General features: G+C 43.3%; 1 protein-coding gene across 1 annotated transcript in view; it reads left to right on the plus strand.

The window, feature by feature from the left end:
• DNAJC11 (DnaJ heat shock protein family (Hsp40) member C11) overlaps positions 1-16673 on the plus strand; it is a 126049-nt gene that overhangs the window by 45904 nt on the left and 63472 nt on the right. Inside the window, exon 3 of the mRNA XM_083162954.1 lies at positions 7747-7820. Coding sequence (XP_083019080.1) covers positions 7747-7820 — 74 coding nt within the window. The remainder of the gene's footprint in view (positions 1-7746; positions 7821-16673) is intronic.

The following is a 16673-nucleotide window of genomic DNA, read 5'->3' on the forward strand; positions in this document are numbered from 1 at the left end:
TGTGGGTGGAAATTACCCTTATTGATGGAGAACTGTGATTAGGCAGCTCTCTGAAATCACAAATGGGCCAATGGATAGTCTTAGCAGGTACCGGTCCACCTCCCTCGACTTCCTGGTCTTTCTCAGGTCCACCCCGTGTCCTGTATATGTCCCTGGCTCCCTGCATGCACATATACAGTGTTGCGTGCCGTATGTTATTCGGCATAAATAATGGACATGTGCGTGTCTCCGAGCATCTATCCTCTACTAGGATTTGGATCAATAGGACAGTAATTAAGTAGACAGTTGTAGGTTGACTTTGACAAAAGCTCGGCACAAGCAAAAGGTCGAAACAAATTTATTTTTTTAGGGTGTCTGTCAAAAACAGCCGACATGGACACTGTATAATTATACCCACCCATGGCTCTTAAAGCTCGCCATGCTTTACGGTCCATACCTTCCAGCATGACCCTTTCCAGGAGGGACACAATGCTCTGTTCCTGGACTTTCCTCTTCATGTAGGATTGCTTTCATCTGTGTTAAACCGGTTAATTGAAAAAGGGGATTTTTGGAAGAACTTACCGTTCAAACCCCTTTCTCTGAAGCCATCCTGGTGACACAGCTAACCTTGGGATGTAGGAGAGTCCGCAGGAGCCAAGGCACCTATGGTGACTTCTTTTGATAGCAGGCTCCTCCCTTCTGCATCCCAGGATACTTCCGTTCAACTTCTAAAGCACACTAGGATACATAACTCAGTACAACACCTGAACTTCTTAGATGCACAATCAATATAAACCAATAACATGACAATACATGAACAGTATAAGTTACTGAGCATAAGGGAGGGATCGCTGTGTCACCACAGCGCTCCCTCCCCCACAGCAGCAGGACTACACCCTTCAGTCATGATAAAACCACAGTGCACAATGTCAGGCATTGCACAGAGCAATATATACTGTGTACTTATCTGCTTGCTGCAATGATCCTCTGTGGTCAGCGGGGACAGCGCTGCCCAAGGAGAAACTTACCTCTGTACTGTGAAAAAGGCCTTGCTTTCAGCTTTGCTTCAGCTCCGCAGCACTGGAGAGAAATGGCGACAGCACAAAGAGCAGGAAGAGACCAAGTCTCTTGTTGAAGCGGGGAAGGAAGCTAAAAAGGCGACTTTTTCTTCCTTCAGCCGCGCCCCCTAGTGTTTCTCCTACCACCAGTGCATCCCCTTCTTCTTGGGTCCACATGGAGTCGTCCAGCAAAGCTGGACTTCCTGTAATAGGCTTCACCTCCCTATAGGGATTTCAGCCTATAAGCCCATCCAAGATGGCTTCCGCCATCGCGGGGGGGTCCGTCCCTTACTATCCCCCCCCCCCCTATGCAGGGAGCCGGTTCTGGACACCCCCAGAGCCCAGGAAACCTCTCTTCAGCAGAGATTAAGTGCTGTGCAGAGGGAGCAGCCCGCTTTCCTCCGCACACACAGAGCACTGACAGGACGCACTTCTGTCAGCCTCTGCTACCTTCTCAGTGTGTGGGAACTTCTAACACACTGGCAAAAAAACCTGCACTAACTAGTAAATTAATAAAATAAATACTCCAGTGGGCACCTAAAACGAGCTGAAGTATCCTGGGATGCAGAAGGGAGGAGCCTGCTATCAAAAGAAGTCAGCCTTTTGCTCCTCTGGACCCTCCTACATCCCAAGGTTAGCTGTGTCACCAGGATGGATGAAACAGAAAGAAAGTTGTTTTAACACAGGTTTCGGTGATCATACATTGTGTCGCTCCTGGAGAGGGTCATGTTGGGAGGTGTGAAAGTCGTTTAAAAAGAAAATGTCGCTCCTGGAGAGGGTCATGTTGGGAGGTATGAAAGTCGTTTAAAAAAAAAATGAAAACCGCATGTCGACATTTTCCTATGGAGACCATTTATGTGCCGACCTTTGTCAAAGTTGACCAATAGTGGTTAACATATTGACTGTCCTTGTTTTTTCTATCGTATGCCAGTCACTATGGCGGCAACTCCAATCCACCGGATGTCTGCACATTGCTCCCAGAACGTCTTGTTTTGTACGCACATTGCCCCCAGAACGTTCCAGTGAAGTTAATGCTAAGGTTCTAGATGCCACATCTTGAAATTTGCTCTTAGAAAATAGACTGTGCTCTTGTTAGATCATAGTTTATTACAAAAATTCTAAATTCTGAGTGGTAGATATTATAAATGTTTAAATTACCAAGCTGCAAACCAGGGACCGCAAATATTAAGAAAAAAATAAAGGTTTTGTACTGAGGAAATAAAAAAAACTTGAAGCTCTTGTGTTTTTCTGAGTAGGAATCAATCAGATTTGCAGTTTGTGGAGCTGCTGCAGGTGGTTGTAAGAACTGTTGTTTTGCTGCAGAAATGATCAGTTGGAGGTTTTGAACTGAGGTTATTTGTTCAGCATTGTGTAAGTAGATTTCTACACAAAACCCGGCTCTACAGAAGACACAGGGAGCCTTGAAAGGAAGATCTACCGTACAGGCAGGACCCCCGTGGACTGTTAATGATGGAAATAGTTGCTTATATCCAGGAGGAAAATAAACAATGATCTTGAAAGAGTTGGGTCACTTCACAAATAATTGCCTGTAAAGCTTGATGTAAATGGTAATCTTTATTTTATTTATTCCAGTTAAAGTACCTGGCATATGCTGGCATATCACCTCAGGCTGGCTTCTGCTTTACCCCCCGATCTGTGTTGTCTGACTGCACCCCCTCCTCCTGTCCCCCGCTCTTCCTTGTCTGGTCCACTTCCATCCACAGCTCCGCTCCTCCCTTCCTGCCTGCCACTCCCAGTCTGTACCACTCTGCCCCTCCATCACTCTATATATATTTCTTCCCACTCTTCTGCTGTGGTGCGTCCCAGTGTATTCATGTAAGAGACGAGGCAGACCTCAGAACAGTGCTTCCCAAACTGTGTGCCGTGGAACCCTGGGGTGCCTTGGGACACTTGCAAGAGTGCCTTGGGTTGGTGGTCCAGGACCAAATAAAATTATGGTCAATGTAATAGGCAAAACCAGAACTATTTGCTGCCATTAATAAAATATGCGGACAAACAGAAGCAAAACTTATTTCTCCTCCCATAATTTCACTTTAGGGTAAAATATAAACAAAAAAGGATATTCCGATACACTAGGTGATTCAAAAAAGTTTGGGAATCACTGCCTTAGAGGATTATCATGTAGAAGGTGCCTGCTTATTCCGCAGCGCTGTATAGAGAGATCTGTATTCGCTTTGGTCTGTGTCTGCCCTATCTGAAACACATTACTGTTCACATTGTCAGAAGCTGTTTAAAGCTGTGTACACACGGGGGCAATAGGGGCTGAAATCGTTGAAAATATGGTCGCAGGCGATAAATCGCCTGGTGCGTGCTCCCGTTTTCAACCCCGTTCTAATTGCTGGCCCGCGACCAGCTGATTACCTCTGCGGCACTGCTGGCAGAGGTTCCCTTTCATTAGCGACCATCTCTGGTCGCTGATGAAAAGGAGACACTGAGCAATATATTGCTCAGCCATATATTGCTAGCAACATATGGCTGAACAATATATCTCCCCCGTGTGTACGGGGCTTAAAACCTACAAAGTTGCAAAAGCAGCGAGCCCATTGCAGAGCATGGTTTGGGTAACATGGGGTGGGGTGTAGTCAGTCTTCCAATATGGGGTATGGAACTTTCCATCTGCATTTCACAAAGTTTGCACCCTAACATTGCAGGTTTATGGAATATCCCTGCTTGTGCACAGATGGTATAATTAAGCTGACTATGGTGCTAATTAAGTTGCTTGTGCTCATGGATATCAACCTGGACTGTTTGTGGCTGCATGGGGGAACCACAGTCCCAAACGCTTGTTTTAGTGATTAGGTTTGGGAGCAGATGTGTCCTCTTTCCCGGTCTAACACTAACACGTCCCACATACTTCTGATCAAAATGGAGGCAGTTGGGACTTCAGCGTCAGCATCATCCAAATTTGTTTGTAGATTTCTGTTAAAACCATCCTTCTTTTAAGCTAACAAAGACCATATTCCACCATATTAGCCATGGTTATGCTATCTTCTCTGCAAGTTCATACCAAGCCCATCTCTGGACATGTCTGATAAACTTCATTACATCTGTATCCACCTAGTCTGGAAGTTCATCTGTTTTTATGCGGTAGGCCACATTTGAGTTTATGCTTTAATCTGTAGTTTCATTATATCCTGTCTGTGTAGAACATGGGTCCTCAAACTGCAGCCTTCCTGATGTTGTGAAACTACAAATCCCAGCATGCCTTGCCACAGTTTTAACTCCCTTATAGCAAAACTGTGGCAAGGCATGCTGGGATTTGTAGTTTCACAACATCTGGAGGGCCGCAGTTTGAGGACCCATGGTGTGGAAGGACAATCCATTATAGCCTGTCTCTGTAGGACAATCTACTTTCTACCAGTTTTGAAAATGATAATTGATGACATACAGCTGGCATGTCCAACCTGCGGCCCTCCAGCTGTTGTGAAACTGCACATCCCAGCATGCCTTGCAATAGTTTTAGCATTCCCTAATAGCAATATTATGGCAAGGCATGCTGGGATGTGTAGTTTCACAACATCTGGAGGGCCGCAGGTTGGACATGCCTGACATACAGTGAGAATGATAAAAAAGGAAGGGACCCCGAACCTGAATCGCCCACAATCTCCACCGACAACATATCCGTTGAACCCGAAGCGCGGCGGGCCCGCGAGGGGCGGCGGTACGCGTCCTCCGACCTTTTCATACCCCCACTATCCACGTCGGCGTGGAGTTGATTTTATATAGTGTGACGAGCCACCGAGCCCGAAGCGCGGTGAGCGCACGCGTATACATGTGAAGTTATGCGCGTCCCCTCGCGGAGCTTGCTGCACTCGCCATGCTTCGGGCTCGGTGGCTCGCTGCACTCGCCACACTATATAGTATTAACTCCACGCCGACGTGGATAGTGGGGGTATGAACAGGTCGTAGGACGCGTACCGCCGCCCCCTCGCGGGTTCACGTTTGTACTGGGAGTGGCGTGGGGGTGCATTTAACATTGTAAGCACCCATTAGGGTGCTTATACAATTTATAATCGCATTGTATGGCATTGTATGCCATATACAATTCCATACAATTTTAACATTGTATGGCATTGGGGAACATCGCGGGACATCGCTTCGCATCGCAGCGCATACCATCGCATGCCTTATTGTCTGTGATGCGATGGGCGCCATGATAATACACAAGTACTAAAAAATCATTCGATGGTTGCAACCATCAAATTATTTTTTTACCCGGTCGCAAATAAGTCAGTAAGGATTGGCCAAATAAAGGGCAGGTGCTGACGTCATGTCAGCTGTCTGCCTCGTATAGACTTTGACACGTAAACGTTCACACGGGGAAGGCCAGCGTTTTTCTAAGCACACCCACTGTTTTTGCAGGCATGTCCATTTCCTGGCCGTTCCCATGCAACAGCCCAATATTTGCCCCTACCCACCCCTCTCTGTGCAAACACCTCAGCGAGTGTGATACTCGCTGAAGGCGTTCGCAGGCCCAGTCCAGACATGCGTATTATTTTCATCCATACACATGCGCAGACCCACAACATCGATCCCCGAACTGAATTAGGAAAATGGCAAGCCAACTCCTGATTCAAAGTGGATTGTATTCATACATCTGGTTAATACATAAGGTTACAATCCTTGTGGTCAGGCAGAACACAATTGCTTATAGGCCAACGCTGTTTTAGTGTTGTATGACCCTTTTAAATATATTATTTTCCAAAAATACAGTGAGTTTGTTTTAGATCGCATTTGTTTATGACCAAACAAGAATAGTCCAAACTTATAACGAAGCAGAAATCCCAAATTCTCAGCAATTCTCTCTCATTTTTCTTTTTCCTGCTCTTAACTGCAGTTTCCTTTGTAATTATGAAAACTGGTGATTTTTAAATGAAGGTTCTACAGTGGAAGCTGGGCACGTCCTGTGCCATTACAAAGGCTTTATTGCATCGTTTGCACATCTTTAGCTGGAGTCGTTAGTTTTTCGTTAGGGAGAAGAAAAAAACTAAGCGTGTGAACTTTTTAAAGTCCTTTTGATGAGATCCTTTCCGTGCGTCTTCGCGAGAAAGACAATAAAAAATGGATTTCGACATCACTCTGTGAGACAGATACTATTTATGTTTGTCTAGGCTAGGAGGCATAATTGAGCAAATTAGTTTCTTATAGTTGCAATTAAAACCAACTTGATTACACTACTCTAATCCAAGAGCTTTTTGCATTATGATAGGAAGAGATAAAAGTCATTGGATCAATGACAAAACCTTAAGTGATGTGTTAATAGCTAAGATTTAACCCCAAAAGTTCGATGAGCGGAGTCCGGGGTTCCTGCAAGACCTGTCTACTATAATTCGTACATCGGTGGCTTTAGTAATGAGGCCGGGGAAAGCCTTCTGTTGCAGCCTGAAGTTCTCCCCCGATAGAAGTGTGTCGGGAGCCCTGCTTACCGTCTTGCTATGAGATGTGTTTGTAATGGCTGGTGTAACAGCTTTTGGATGAGGCTGATGATAAATTAATGTAAAAACAATACAGTCTTATCAGAAGTAATGTACCCATCCATGGTTGATACAAAAAATCAATTTGTAGAGTGGTTTTGATCTAAGGCTGATTATACCGCTGCTATCTTTGATTTGTTCTGTTTCCCCCCACGTTCTCTTTTGCATTACGGTAGATGTCAGCAATGAAGGGAAGATGTCTTTAAAGAAACTTTAGGGGACAGATCTGGAAATTGGTGCAAAGCACAATGTGTTCTTTCCCATGGGGACCCATTAGGGTTCAGCACGATTTCCAGACACACAATACTGACACTCATTGACACGACAGTCAAAATACTGACATTTGAAATGCCGACAGGTCAAAATGTCAGCATAAGTTTCTATGGAATTTCTTGGTGTCTGTCGACATGTACACTGTCTAAGTGTACCACGTCCCCTCGCTGCGATCGCTGTGCTTCAGGTTCCCTCCCAGATTCACTGGGATGGTAAAGTATGCACAAGTCTGTTTTTGGACAAAAAAAATCCCTTTAAAACTCATGTCGACATTTTGACCTGTTGGCATTTCAATTTTTTGTATTTTACCCGTATCAGTATTTTAAACATGTCGGCATAACGAATGTTGGTAATATTGGTATGTGTTTTGACTGTGAATGGGTGTTGGAATTATGACCGTCTGTATTGTGTCTGTCGGTAAATCAACGGCTACCCACCCATTATGATTGGTTTTGTAAACGTTTGGTGACATCTGTCACCGTGACCACAACAAAGCGTGTGTTTAAAATGTGTAACAAATGTTGCTTTTAAAGATGTCAGTAAGTAAAAATGATTCCGTTAAATAGAAGTCCACTTGTTTCACCGTAACACTGCTGCAGATTTGACTAGCGAATCTCTCTAGAATATTTGTCCAATGTGAGAGCACTTTTATTCTACTCCTCCCTCTAGTGAGTGTTTCTAAAATGACACTTTGTTTGAAGACTTAAATTCCGACCAATGGGAGAGTTGTAGTTCTGCTGTGGGCGGGGACCGACCTTTACAGCTGATTTCACTCTTAAGAGCTAATAAGTAAGATGTGCAGCCCAAGGTGACCCCAAAAGTCATGCAACACTGCACCTCATGTGATATACCCACCTACATGTGCTGGGAAGCTGGGCAGTGTATTTATATTTTATTGTATTTTAGATTATTTTATTAACTGTCTGTTTTCTACATTCCAGTGCTTAGTGACCCACAGTCGAGAGCCATCTATGATATATATGGAAAGAAGGGGCTGGATATGGAAGGATGGGAGGTAAGACCTATTTTTAATCATGCTATGGTAACATCCTTATATTGGGGATGACCCTGAGGTGGGTGCAGCACAAAAAAGCACAAGAAACTTGCCCTGCAGGTGTGGCAAATGTAAAGTGTGGGGAAAGACTTAAGATGCCCATACACTGCCTGCGACGTCTCGCAGCAGTGTAACTGACACCCGACAGAGTGCGAGCCGCCAGGACCTTCCCGGCGGCAGGGACACATGCGATCCGTTGTGATGGATCGCACGCATCCCTGCTTCCTGCCCGCCTCCCTGCATGGAGGAACGGGTGGTCAGACGGCCTGCCAGTCCGACACGCACGGGACCGCGCATCGGACCCGATGGCATGTCAGGAAGAGGCAATTTGGTCCGATTTAACGGGCCGATTGGTCGCAATTGGCCGAAATCGGACCAAATCGCCTCGATGTATGGGGGCCTTTAGATTTGGAAGAGGCGTGTCCATACTGCCATGTAAAAGTAAAGCTGTCCAGCATTGTGGGCTACATACAAAAGCAGACAGTATTTACCATGCATGCAAAGAATATTAAATGTATTTGCTCCATTATTATTGCAACATGTGTTCATTTTAGCGCCTGCACCTTCCCAAATCTGAGCAGTACCTCTCTTCTGCATGGAGGGGGGGGGGGGGGGGGGTGCTGGGTTGCTGGACCCTGTTTTTTTTTCAAATAGCTCTTTCACACCGGACAGTGACCTACTGTAGGTCAGCTCAGCAGCAACCTGGTTCAGACCTGGGTTATTTATGTGTGGTGTAAAAGGCACCTTAGTAATACCATGCAGTACTTCTTACAGCCTTTGGTGGCGCTGCATGCACTTCCATATATGGTGGGTAGCTCCTGCAGCCTGTTACGACCGCAAACATTTGCAGAACGGAATGGGACAGCTGGTAGTATATTTGTTTATACACATTAAAATAATTGCAATAATAAAAGTATTTTCATTGATGACCTGTCAGGTTAATACAATGACCTAGAACTCGAGATCCTATTAATTATTATTTATTACGCTTTGTGAAATGCTACTTTTATGGCTCTCCTAGGCTGTCGTCAACGCGGTGTATAACAGGTAGATCAGCTGCTTTTATAAAGTTGTTGTGTAATACCGGTGCTTAATAACGTGTATTAGAGTCTGTAATTACCGTTCTGGTGTGTCCACAACTACAAAGCGCCCTGGCTAGAGGCTCATTATTTTCCTATAAAGTGCCGGCTTGTTAGGATTGTGTTAATGATATGAAGTTTTCATTCTCTCTTCAAAGGGGAAAGTTAGAGTTCTATAGAGATTACAAAGTTCGTTAGGATATAAATGTCTGGAACGATTCTGTGACCGCACTTTTTTAATAAACTGCTGATCTCAGAACCCTCACATCACAGTAAAAGACGATGGGGGGATATTACAGTAAACTACAGCCCCATACGCACTAGAGGATATTGTTAAAGATATTGCTAAAAAAAGGGGGCATCTGAGCGATATCTTTCACAACATCATCTAGTGAAGTGGTCTCAAACCTTTTTTGGGACGTGAACTACTCGAGACAAAACAAATCACCTGAAGAGCTAATAGAGACTGTTTTCTCTACCTGGTAGAAGATGCTGCTATCTGGGTCCTGGGGAAGAGGGGAATGTAAAATGGAGGAGGTAGAATTTACCTCCATTTTAGATTCCCATTCCCCCAGGACTCAAGCCCCATCCACCGCAGTGATGGCTAACCTTGACACTCCACATCCCAGCATGCCCTGCTGTAGTTTTACTATTTGGCCATGCTAAAACTGAAGCATGGCATGCTGGGATGTGTAGTTCAACAACAGCTGAAGTGTCAAGGTTAGCCATCACTGATCTGCCCCCGACCCCCACTGAAAAAGAGGCAATTAAATTACCTGCATATATGTACACTTTTTATGATCTGGGTACGCCGCCGACTAGAAATTAATCGAGGGAAGCCCTCCAAGTATCCGTGTGCTGCGCGGTGCGGAGGGGCAGAGCCAACATGCGACTGTTGGTCAAAGCAGCACAACGGATTTGACTGGCGCATTGGCTCTGCTCAGCCCTGCCCCGGAAGCTGCCCAGCGTCTCACAGGAGCTCTCCTCAGCTGCACACCAGTTTGACTGGCTCTTTGGCTCCGCCCCGCCCGCCTCCCAGCGTATTGCGGTTGCAGATGCATGCAGTGTGTCACATCACAGGAGGGAGAAAATACCAAGGCTCTCCTCAGTGGCGGCTGCGGCACAGGTTGGGACTGCTGTACCGCAATGACAAGCGGCACAGTCAGTCCGCTTGTCATTTTGCTACAGGTTTGAGCGGCGGGCCAGTCAGAAGCATTTCACGGGCCACCTTTTGCCCACCCCTGAGCTAGACCGTGATCCTGCAACAGGGAATCACTGACATGCAGCGACATATTTCTTTGCACAGGTGGAAGTAAAAGATAGGCAGTCCTGCTCCCAAATCGTGATGACGACTGTCCAAGACCGTTCAAGAGCCCTTTTCTGTATTCAATTATTTTTTGAGGATTTTTTTTGTATTAATTTCATATTAGCCGAAAGACCGCACTTATAATATGCTCAGTTGTAAACTGGACTCCTGAATTAGGGTGAGACCTCATATCCTAAGGAAATCTTTGACATGCCTTCTTTTTGCGTCGTCAAGCCCTGTCTACACGTGTTATCATAAAGTAGACCAGGGTGTTGGCAGACACAATTAACATCATACACTTTGCACTACGCAACTTGTGGAAGGAATGGCATCATCAAGACACATATAATTATTTTCATACTGATATACTTAAGACCCTTATGTACTAAGAATTGTAGATAAAGTGTATGAAGAAGTGGTGCCAGCTAATCAGCTCCTAGCTGTCAATTTTCAAGCACTGCCTGTAACATGGCAGTTAGGAACTGATTGGCTGGTATCTTATCTCCACTTGATCTGTCTTCAGTTTATATTCCTGAATCATACAATTGTTCTGCGTTGTTGTTACTATCCCCATATACAGATTTGGATTACACTTTAGTAAAGGTGAAGGTTAACCTTTTGAGTGAAAACATCTCTGTGAGAGATTTATTATTATTTATTACCAGTTATTTATATAGCGCACACATATTCCGCAGCGCTTTACAGATAATATTTGAGCATTCACATCAGTCCCTGCCCCAGTGGAGGCAGTTTCCTTGAGGAAACTCACGCAAGAGAATTTACAAACTGCAGAGTTAGGGCCATGGTGGGAATCGAGCCCATGACCTCAGTGCTGCGAGGCAGTAATGCTCACTATTACACCTTGCCCCAGAGATGCATTAAATATCTGCTAAAAATGCTATATAAATTCAAATAAATAATAATGCTGTGTAAAAGAAGATTATATTTCCTATATAAGGTAAACATTACAGGTCATTATGATGAATAAAAAAGGTTTGCTTGCCAATTTTCACACCTATTTTGCCAAATTTCCTTGGCACTCAAAGGGTTAAATAGGGGACACTAGAGATGGTGGCAAAACGGAAAAGAACAAGAGTTCACTACTTTTTAAGAAATTATTTATCTCCGCGGACACTCAATAATACATATTTTTGAGTTTGATGAGAGTTGACTGGCAGACATTTTCACCTTGGAGCTAGCCCTTCGCAGTTCCTCCTAAATTTGTAAATCATGTTACAATTTGATGACTTCAAACGAAAAGAGCCCGCACCTTTTTTTCTTCAGTATGTCACCAAAACTGTCACGGATAACGTAATTTAGAGTTATTAATTCTCCCTTGTAAAGGTTAAACTCTTTCAGTGCTATACAACAAATCTCCACCTGCCCGCCATGTGCAGTAAATGTTCTGTGTGTATAGGGTTGATAAAATAAGAAATTGAGTTGCCTGGTTAAATGTAATGTCACTCTGGTACACTCTGTGTCATTTGAGGGGTAAAAAATAAATATCACTATTAAAAAGGGAATTTTTTGAAATTCAATTCGGTGGAAGGCGGTGGAAAGGGATTACACCCCTTACTGCATGATATTTTGTTGAAAATAGAGAAAGATAACTTTGCATTGATGCCAGGAAAAATACTTACCATAATTTTGTCAATAGATCATATTTTATTGCAAATATTAAAAAAAATTGTATGCCATGTATTGCAAAAAATGCATCAATGGTACCTCAGTCGTGATGAAACATATATTTTACTGCGTACTGGGTGATATTTGGTGCAAACAACATCCTATAAACAAACCACTAACTATTGTGATCTAGGAAAGAACTATATGGCTTAAAACATAATATTTCAACAATAGCCCAACAAATCAAGTAACTTTTATATTCAACGGTTATGGTATAGTGGGCTGATGGGATATTGTCACTAGGTCGACAGGGCTTAAGGCTGTCTTGCACGACAGCATTGAAGAGGCAGATCGATAGAACCAGCATTGAAGAGGCAGATCGGTAGAACAGGCCCGACTCGATAATGGCCGTGAATGGTCTCGATCACGGCCGAATTTCAAAAATTCACGGCCGTTTACGTGGACACGCCCCGCCCCCTTTTTCGCAGATCGCCAGGCGGTATGCGTTCGAGCAGTTCGTATGCGATCTAGACCATAACGCATACAATTATTATATCATGTATGGGCACCTTAAGGCCTTACTTTTAATGAAGTATACAAAATAATTACGAGGATATCACTCTTTTTTATTTGGCATTTGACAATTATAATTATCATAATGTTTATATATTTTTAATATGATTCTATAAATACACCGTTCTCATCACAAGAGTTTAGAGTATGTTTTAAAAAGAAATTCATAATTAATTAATTGAGTAGTTCATGCTAGGAGAAGAAATTTGCATTTGTGCCATTGATGGCACAAAATGCAGTAAGGGCTTAAATGACCCGGTTACGGTATATTAGATCTACAATGTCTAGGTCTACAGTCATATGGTCGACAAGGTCCAAAGGCTGACATGGAAAAGGTTGATGTGAGTTTTTCATGTTTTTTTGTGGTATCTTTGTCCATATGGACACTAAGTGTACCGCATCCCCTCGCATGGCTCACTGCCCTCGGCACACTGTTATATACTCCCTCCTGTCGGCTCAAAAAATTGTAAAAAGATGCATGTCTTTTGGGTTTGGAAGTTGGAGACAAGGACTGACTCACTGAATGAAAAATTATTCAAGCTTGCCAAAAAAAAAAGTAACTTTTGTATTCACACAAGTGTAGGGAGGAAAGCTGCTAACCGGTCAGGGAGCTGAGGCTACAGTATGCAGAAAATGTGGGGCAGTGACTAACCGGGAAATAGATGTATTTGAAGTGTTAAACGTGTTGGTGTCCTGGTTCTAACATTGCTGAGTACGATAAGCCTGTCATTTAGGTGGGTATTATGCTGATGATGGGTAGTCTAGTTCATGAGAGTATGGTTTGCTGGTTATTGTGTGCATGGTAAGCTGTGCTGGCATGACCGGCTGGTCTTTACATAAAAACATGGAAACATAGAATTTGACGGCAGATAAGAACCACTTGGCCCATCTAGTCTGCCCCTTTTTTTAAACATGTTACCTCAAACCATATTTGATCCTTATTTTTTTGTAAGGATATCAATATGCTTATCCCAAGCATGTTTAAATTGTACTACTGTATTTGCGTCTACCACCTCTGTTGGGAGGCTATTCCACTTATCTACTACTCTTTCTGTGAAAAAATTCTTCCTCACATTTCCCCTGAATCTTCCTCCCTCTAGTTTCAGTGCATGTCCTCGTGTTCTGTTGCTCCTCTTCCTGTGAAGAATGTCTCCCACCTGGACCTTGTTAAAGCCCTTGATATATTTGAAAGTTTCTATCATGTCCCCCCTTTCCCTTCTCTGCTCTAAAGTATACATATTAAGATCTTTTAGTCTTTCCTGGTACGTTTTGTGATGTAGGCCATGCACCATTTTAGTTGCTCTTCTTTGTACAGTCTCTAATGTATTTATATCCTTCTGGAGATATGGCCTCCAGAACTGAACACAATACTCTAGGTGAGGTCGTACCAATGACCTATACAGTGGCATTATTACTTCTTTCTACTGCTGATACCTCTCCCTATGCAACCAAGCATCTGACTTGCCTTCTTCATTGCTTTGTTACATTGCCTACCTGTTTTTAAGTCCCCTGATAATTGTTAGTATGTTATTCACATACTTACCACGAAAGCTCTCAGTTGAAATCACCACAATTGCCTCCATATACTGACCTTTGAGTGTGTTATAGTTGTATGGTCTTCTTCCATACTACTCTAAGTGCCTAGATGAGGATTCGGTAACGCAGACAAGTCCTTATTACCAATCAGGGAAACAGAGAGGCTCCCTGCTAAGCAAAGTCCTGCAGAACTTCATTGCAAGGCGGTAGTAACCATATTTCTCATTACCGCTTTATTTAATAGTGTTACAAACGCTGTGGAAATAATCTTTTTTTCCATCTGCTAAAGCTTAACTTTAAACTATTATAAAATATAGTTTTAATTAGTAGTGAACAGTCTTCTAGCATTAAACGTTGCAATTTCAGAAGAAAAAAAACTACTAGATTAGTTGTAAGCCTCTTCGTCAACCGAAACCTTCCCTGCCCGCTCAGTACTCTTATACCCTGAATGCTGGGGAGCGCGTTCAGGAGCCTGCGAGAATGAGTTTTGGCTTGGATGTCCCATCCTAATCTGCCATGGCTTTATGCTAATGTAGGTGCTGGTAGTTGGTAGAAGCTAACCAGCGATGTCACCTCCGAATCGGGATTCCTGTACCAACCATCAGCTCCTACCTGTCATTTTTCAAATCCAGCCTGTAATATATTCGTTAGGAGCTGATTGGCTGGCTGTTTATCACTCTCCACTTTATCACCTTTTTAAGCTTGATACATCTGGCCCTAAGGAACACACCCAAACCACATTTATAGTCTTGTTGTTTATGGTCCAATTTGCCATTAACTGCATATTCCCAATTGTTCTCTCCTAAGTCTTCTGACTGGCCATGCTGCATGGGCAGACGGGCGATATCGTGTAGGGTGCCATGCTGTGAAATGAAGCATAACCTCTTACAAAGGTGCGATGCAGGATGCCATACTTCATTTGGCATCACAGCATCATACACGATATCGTCCGGTTGGATGTTGTATCAGCAGACATTGGGCATACACACTTAACAATATGCCCAATCTGTCATTCGGTTTGCCTGGAAACGACAAATTCACCCGATACTGTTTAAATCTGTACCAACTCTTACACTTGGTCACCTTTAACCCTTCCTAATGCTCCATTATATTTAACTTGGCCGGTTTCACTTGTACTTTGCTGCCAACTGTTTCTTACTGTAGGGTTAGTGCAGGGATGGGGAACCTTTGGCCCTCCAGCTATTGTGGAATTAACCGTCCCAGCATGCCCTGCTACAATTTTGCTATTTGACCATACAAAAACTTGTTGCAGGGCATTCTGGGATGTGTAGTTAAACAACAGCTGGAGGACGGAAGGTTCCCCATCGCTGGGTTAGTGTATCAAGCAATGGCCTTGGCAACCAATCACCTCTTATATATGGTTTTATGTAATGCAGTTGATAAATGCTACCTCTTAGCTGATTTGCTGCTATTTTCCCTGCCTGTTTCAACATGCGCTTCTTTAAGACAAAAATAAAACGGGCAGTTTAGATTATCGTTACCCACATGATCCCAACCTCTGCGTAATACCCAGAGTGCCTGGATTCTGCACTTCATGCATGCCAACTCCATGCAACCACCAGTTACGATCCATTCGGGCATAATGTGCCAGATGTATCAGATTTCAAAAAGTGAAAAACTATTTAAAAAAGTGGAGAGTGATAAACTACCAACCAATCAGCACGTGTCTGGCATTATTTAAACACCGCCTTTAACATAAAAGGTAGGAGCTGATTGGCTGGTTTATCACTTTTTGAAGCTTTATACATCTGGCCCAATGTCGCTCTCATGTACGCAAACTGTTCTCTACTGCAGCTTCCATTACATCAGTAAACTGGAGAAGGAGCTTTATGTTAAGAAAGACGTATTTACAAAACATGGATTCATTTTTAGCTTTAAACATACATTTTAGACTGTAATGTTAGTAATGTCCCAGTATAGATCAATCCTAAAGCAATGTTTGACCAACCTAATTGTAGGTCCTCTGTATCACCAGTATGGCGGCTGCGTTCCGCCCAGCGCTGTTAATTTAGCTCATCAAACTGCGGCACATCTGAATATAAATGCCAACCATAATGGGCTAACGTAGACGCCATAAAGGAAAATAAACATATTTATAGGTGTCCAGTTCGGCTCTTTACAGCGATCGTTAATGAGCGCGTGAAGCCGTCATATCCGTTATCTTCTCCTATATGTAATAAACTGTATTTTACCATTAGTAAACGGAGGCAATAAAATTGATTTAGGCTAAGTGAATAAATTAGTGGATTATCTATAATTTGACTCTGAACCAGGCCTTTATTTTATTGGTTTTTAGAGAGATAACGTTGGAAGTGAAACACCAGCCGGGTGATAAATCTGAGCGCCACTGATTTTCCGAAATTGTCCGTCTAAAAATAGGATTCCCTTTCTGTCGCCCGGATTTGGCAGAAAAAGATGAGGGAAGCAGGCCAAGTGCGAAACGTGTGCTATATCTGTTAGATCTAATCTGCTTAATGTACAGTTTGAGATTTGTAGTGGCTATTGCAGGCATTTCTCTGTCACAGTCATTAGTGTCTTCTAAAGATAAGGATATTTAGACAAAAGAGAGTCTGCAAGGTTTGCTTGCATTAATTACCTGGACTATTGTCTTTTATTATTTTGTCCTTTAAAAAAAAGTTTAGCGGTTAGCGCATATTTCCTAAAAACTATCTT

This window comes from Crinia signifera, chromosome 19 (genome assembly GCF_055691185.1).
Source record: "Crinia signifera chromosome 19, ASM5569118v1, whole genome shotgun sequence".
In the NCBI taxonomy this organism is placed as follows: Eukaryota; Metazoa; Chordata; class Amphibia; order Anura; family Myobatrachidae; genus Crinia; species Crinia signifera.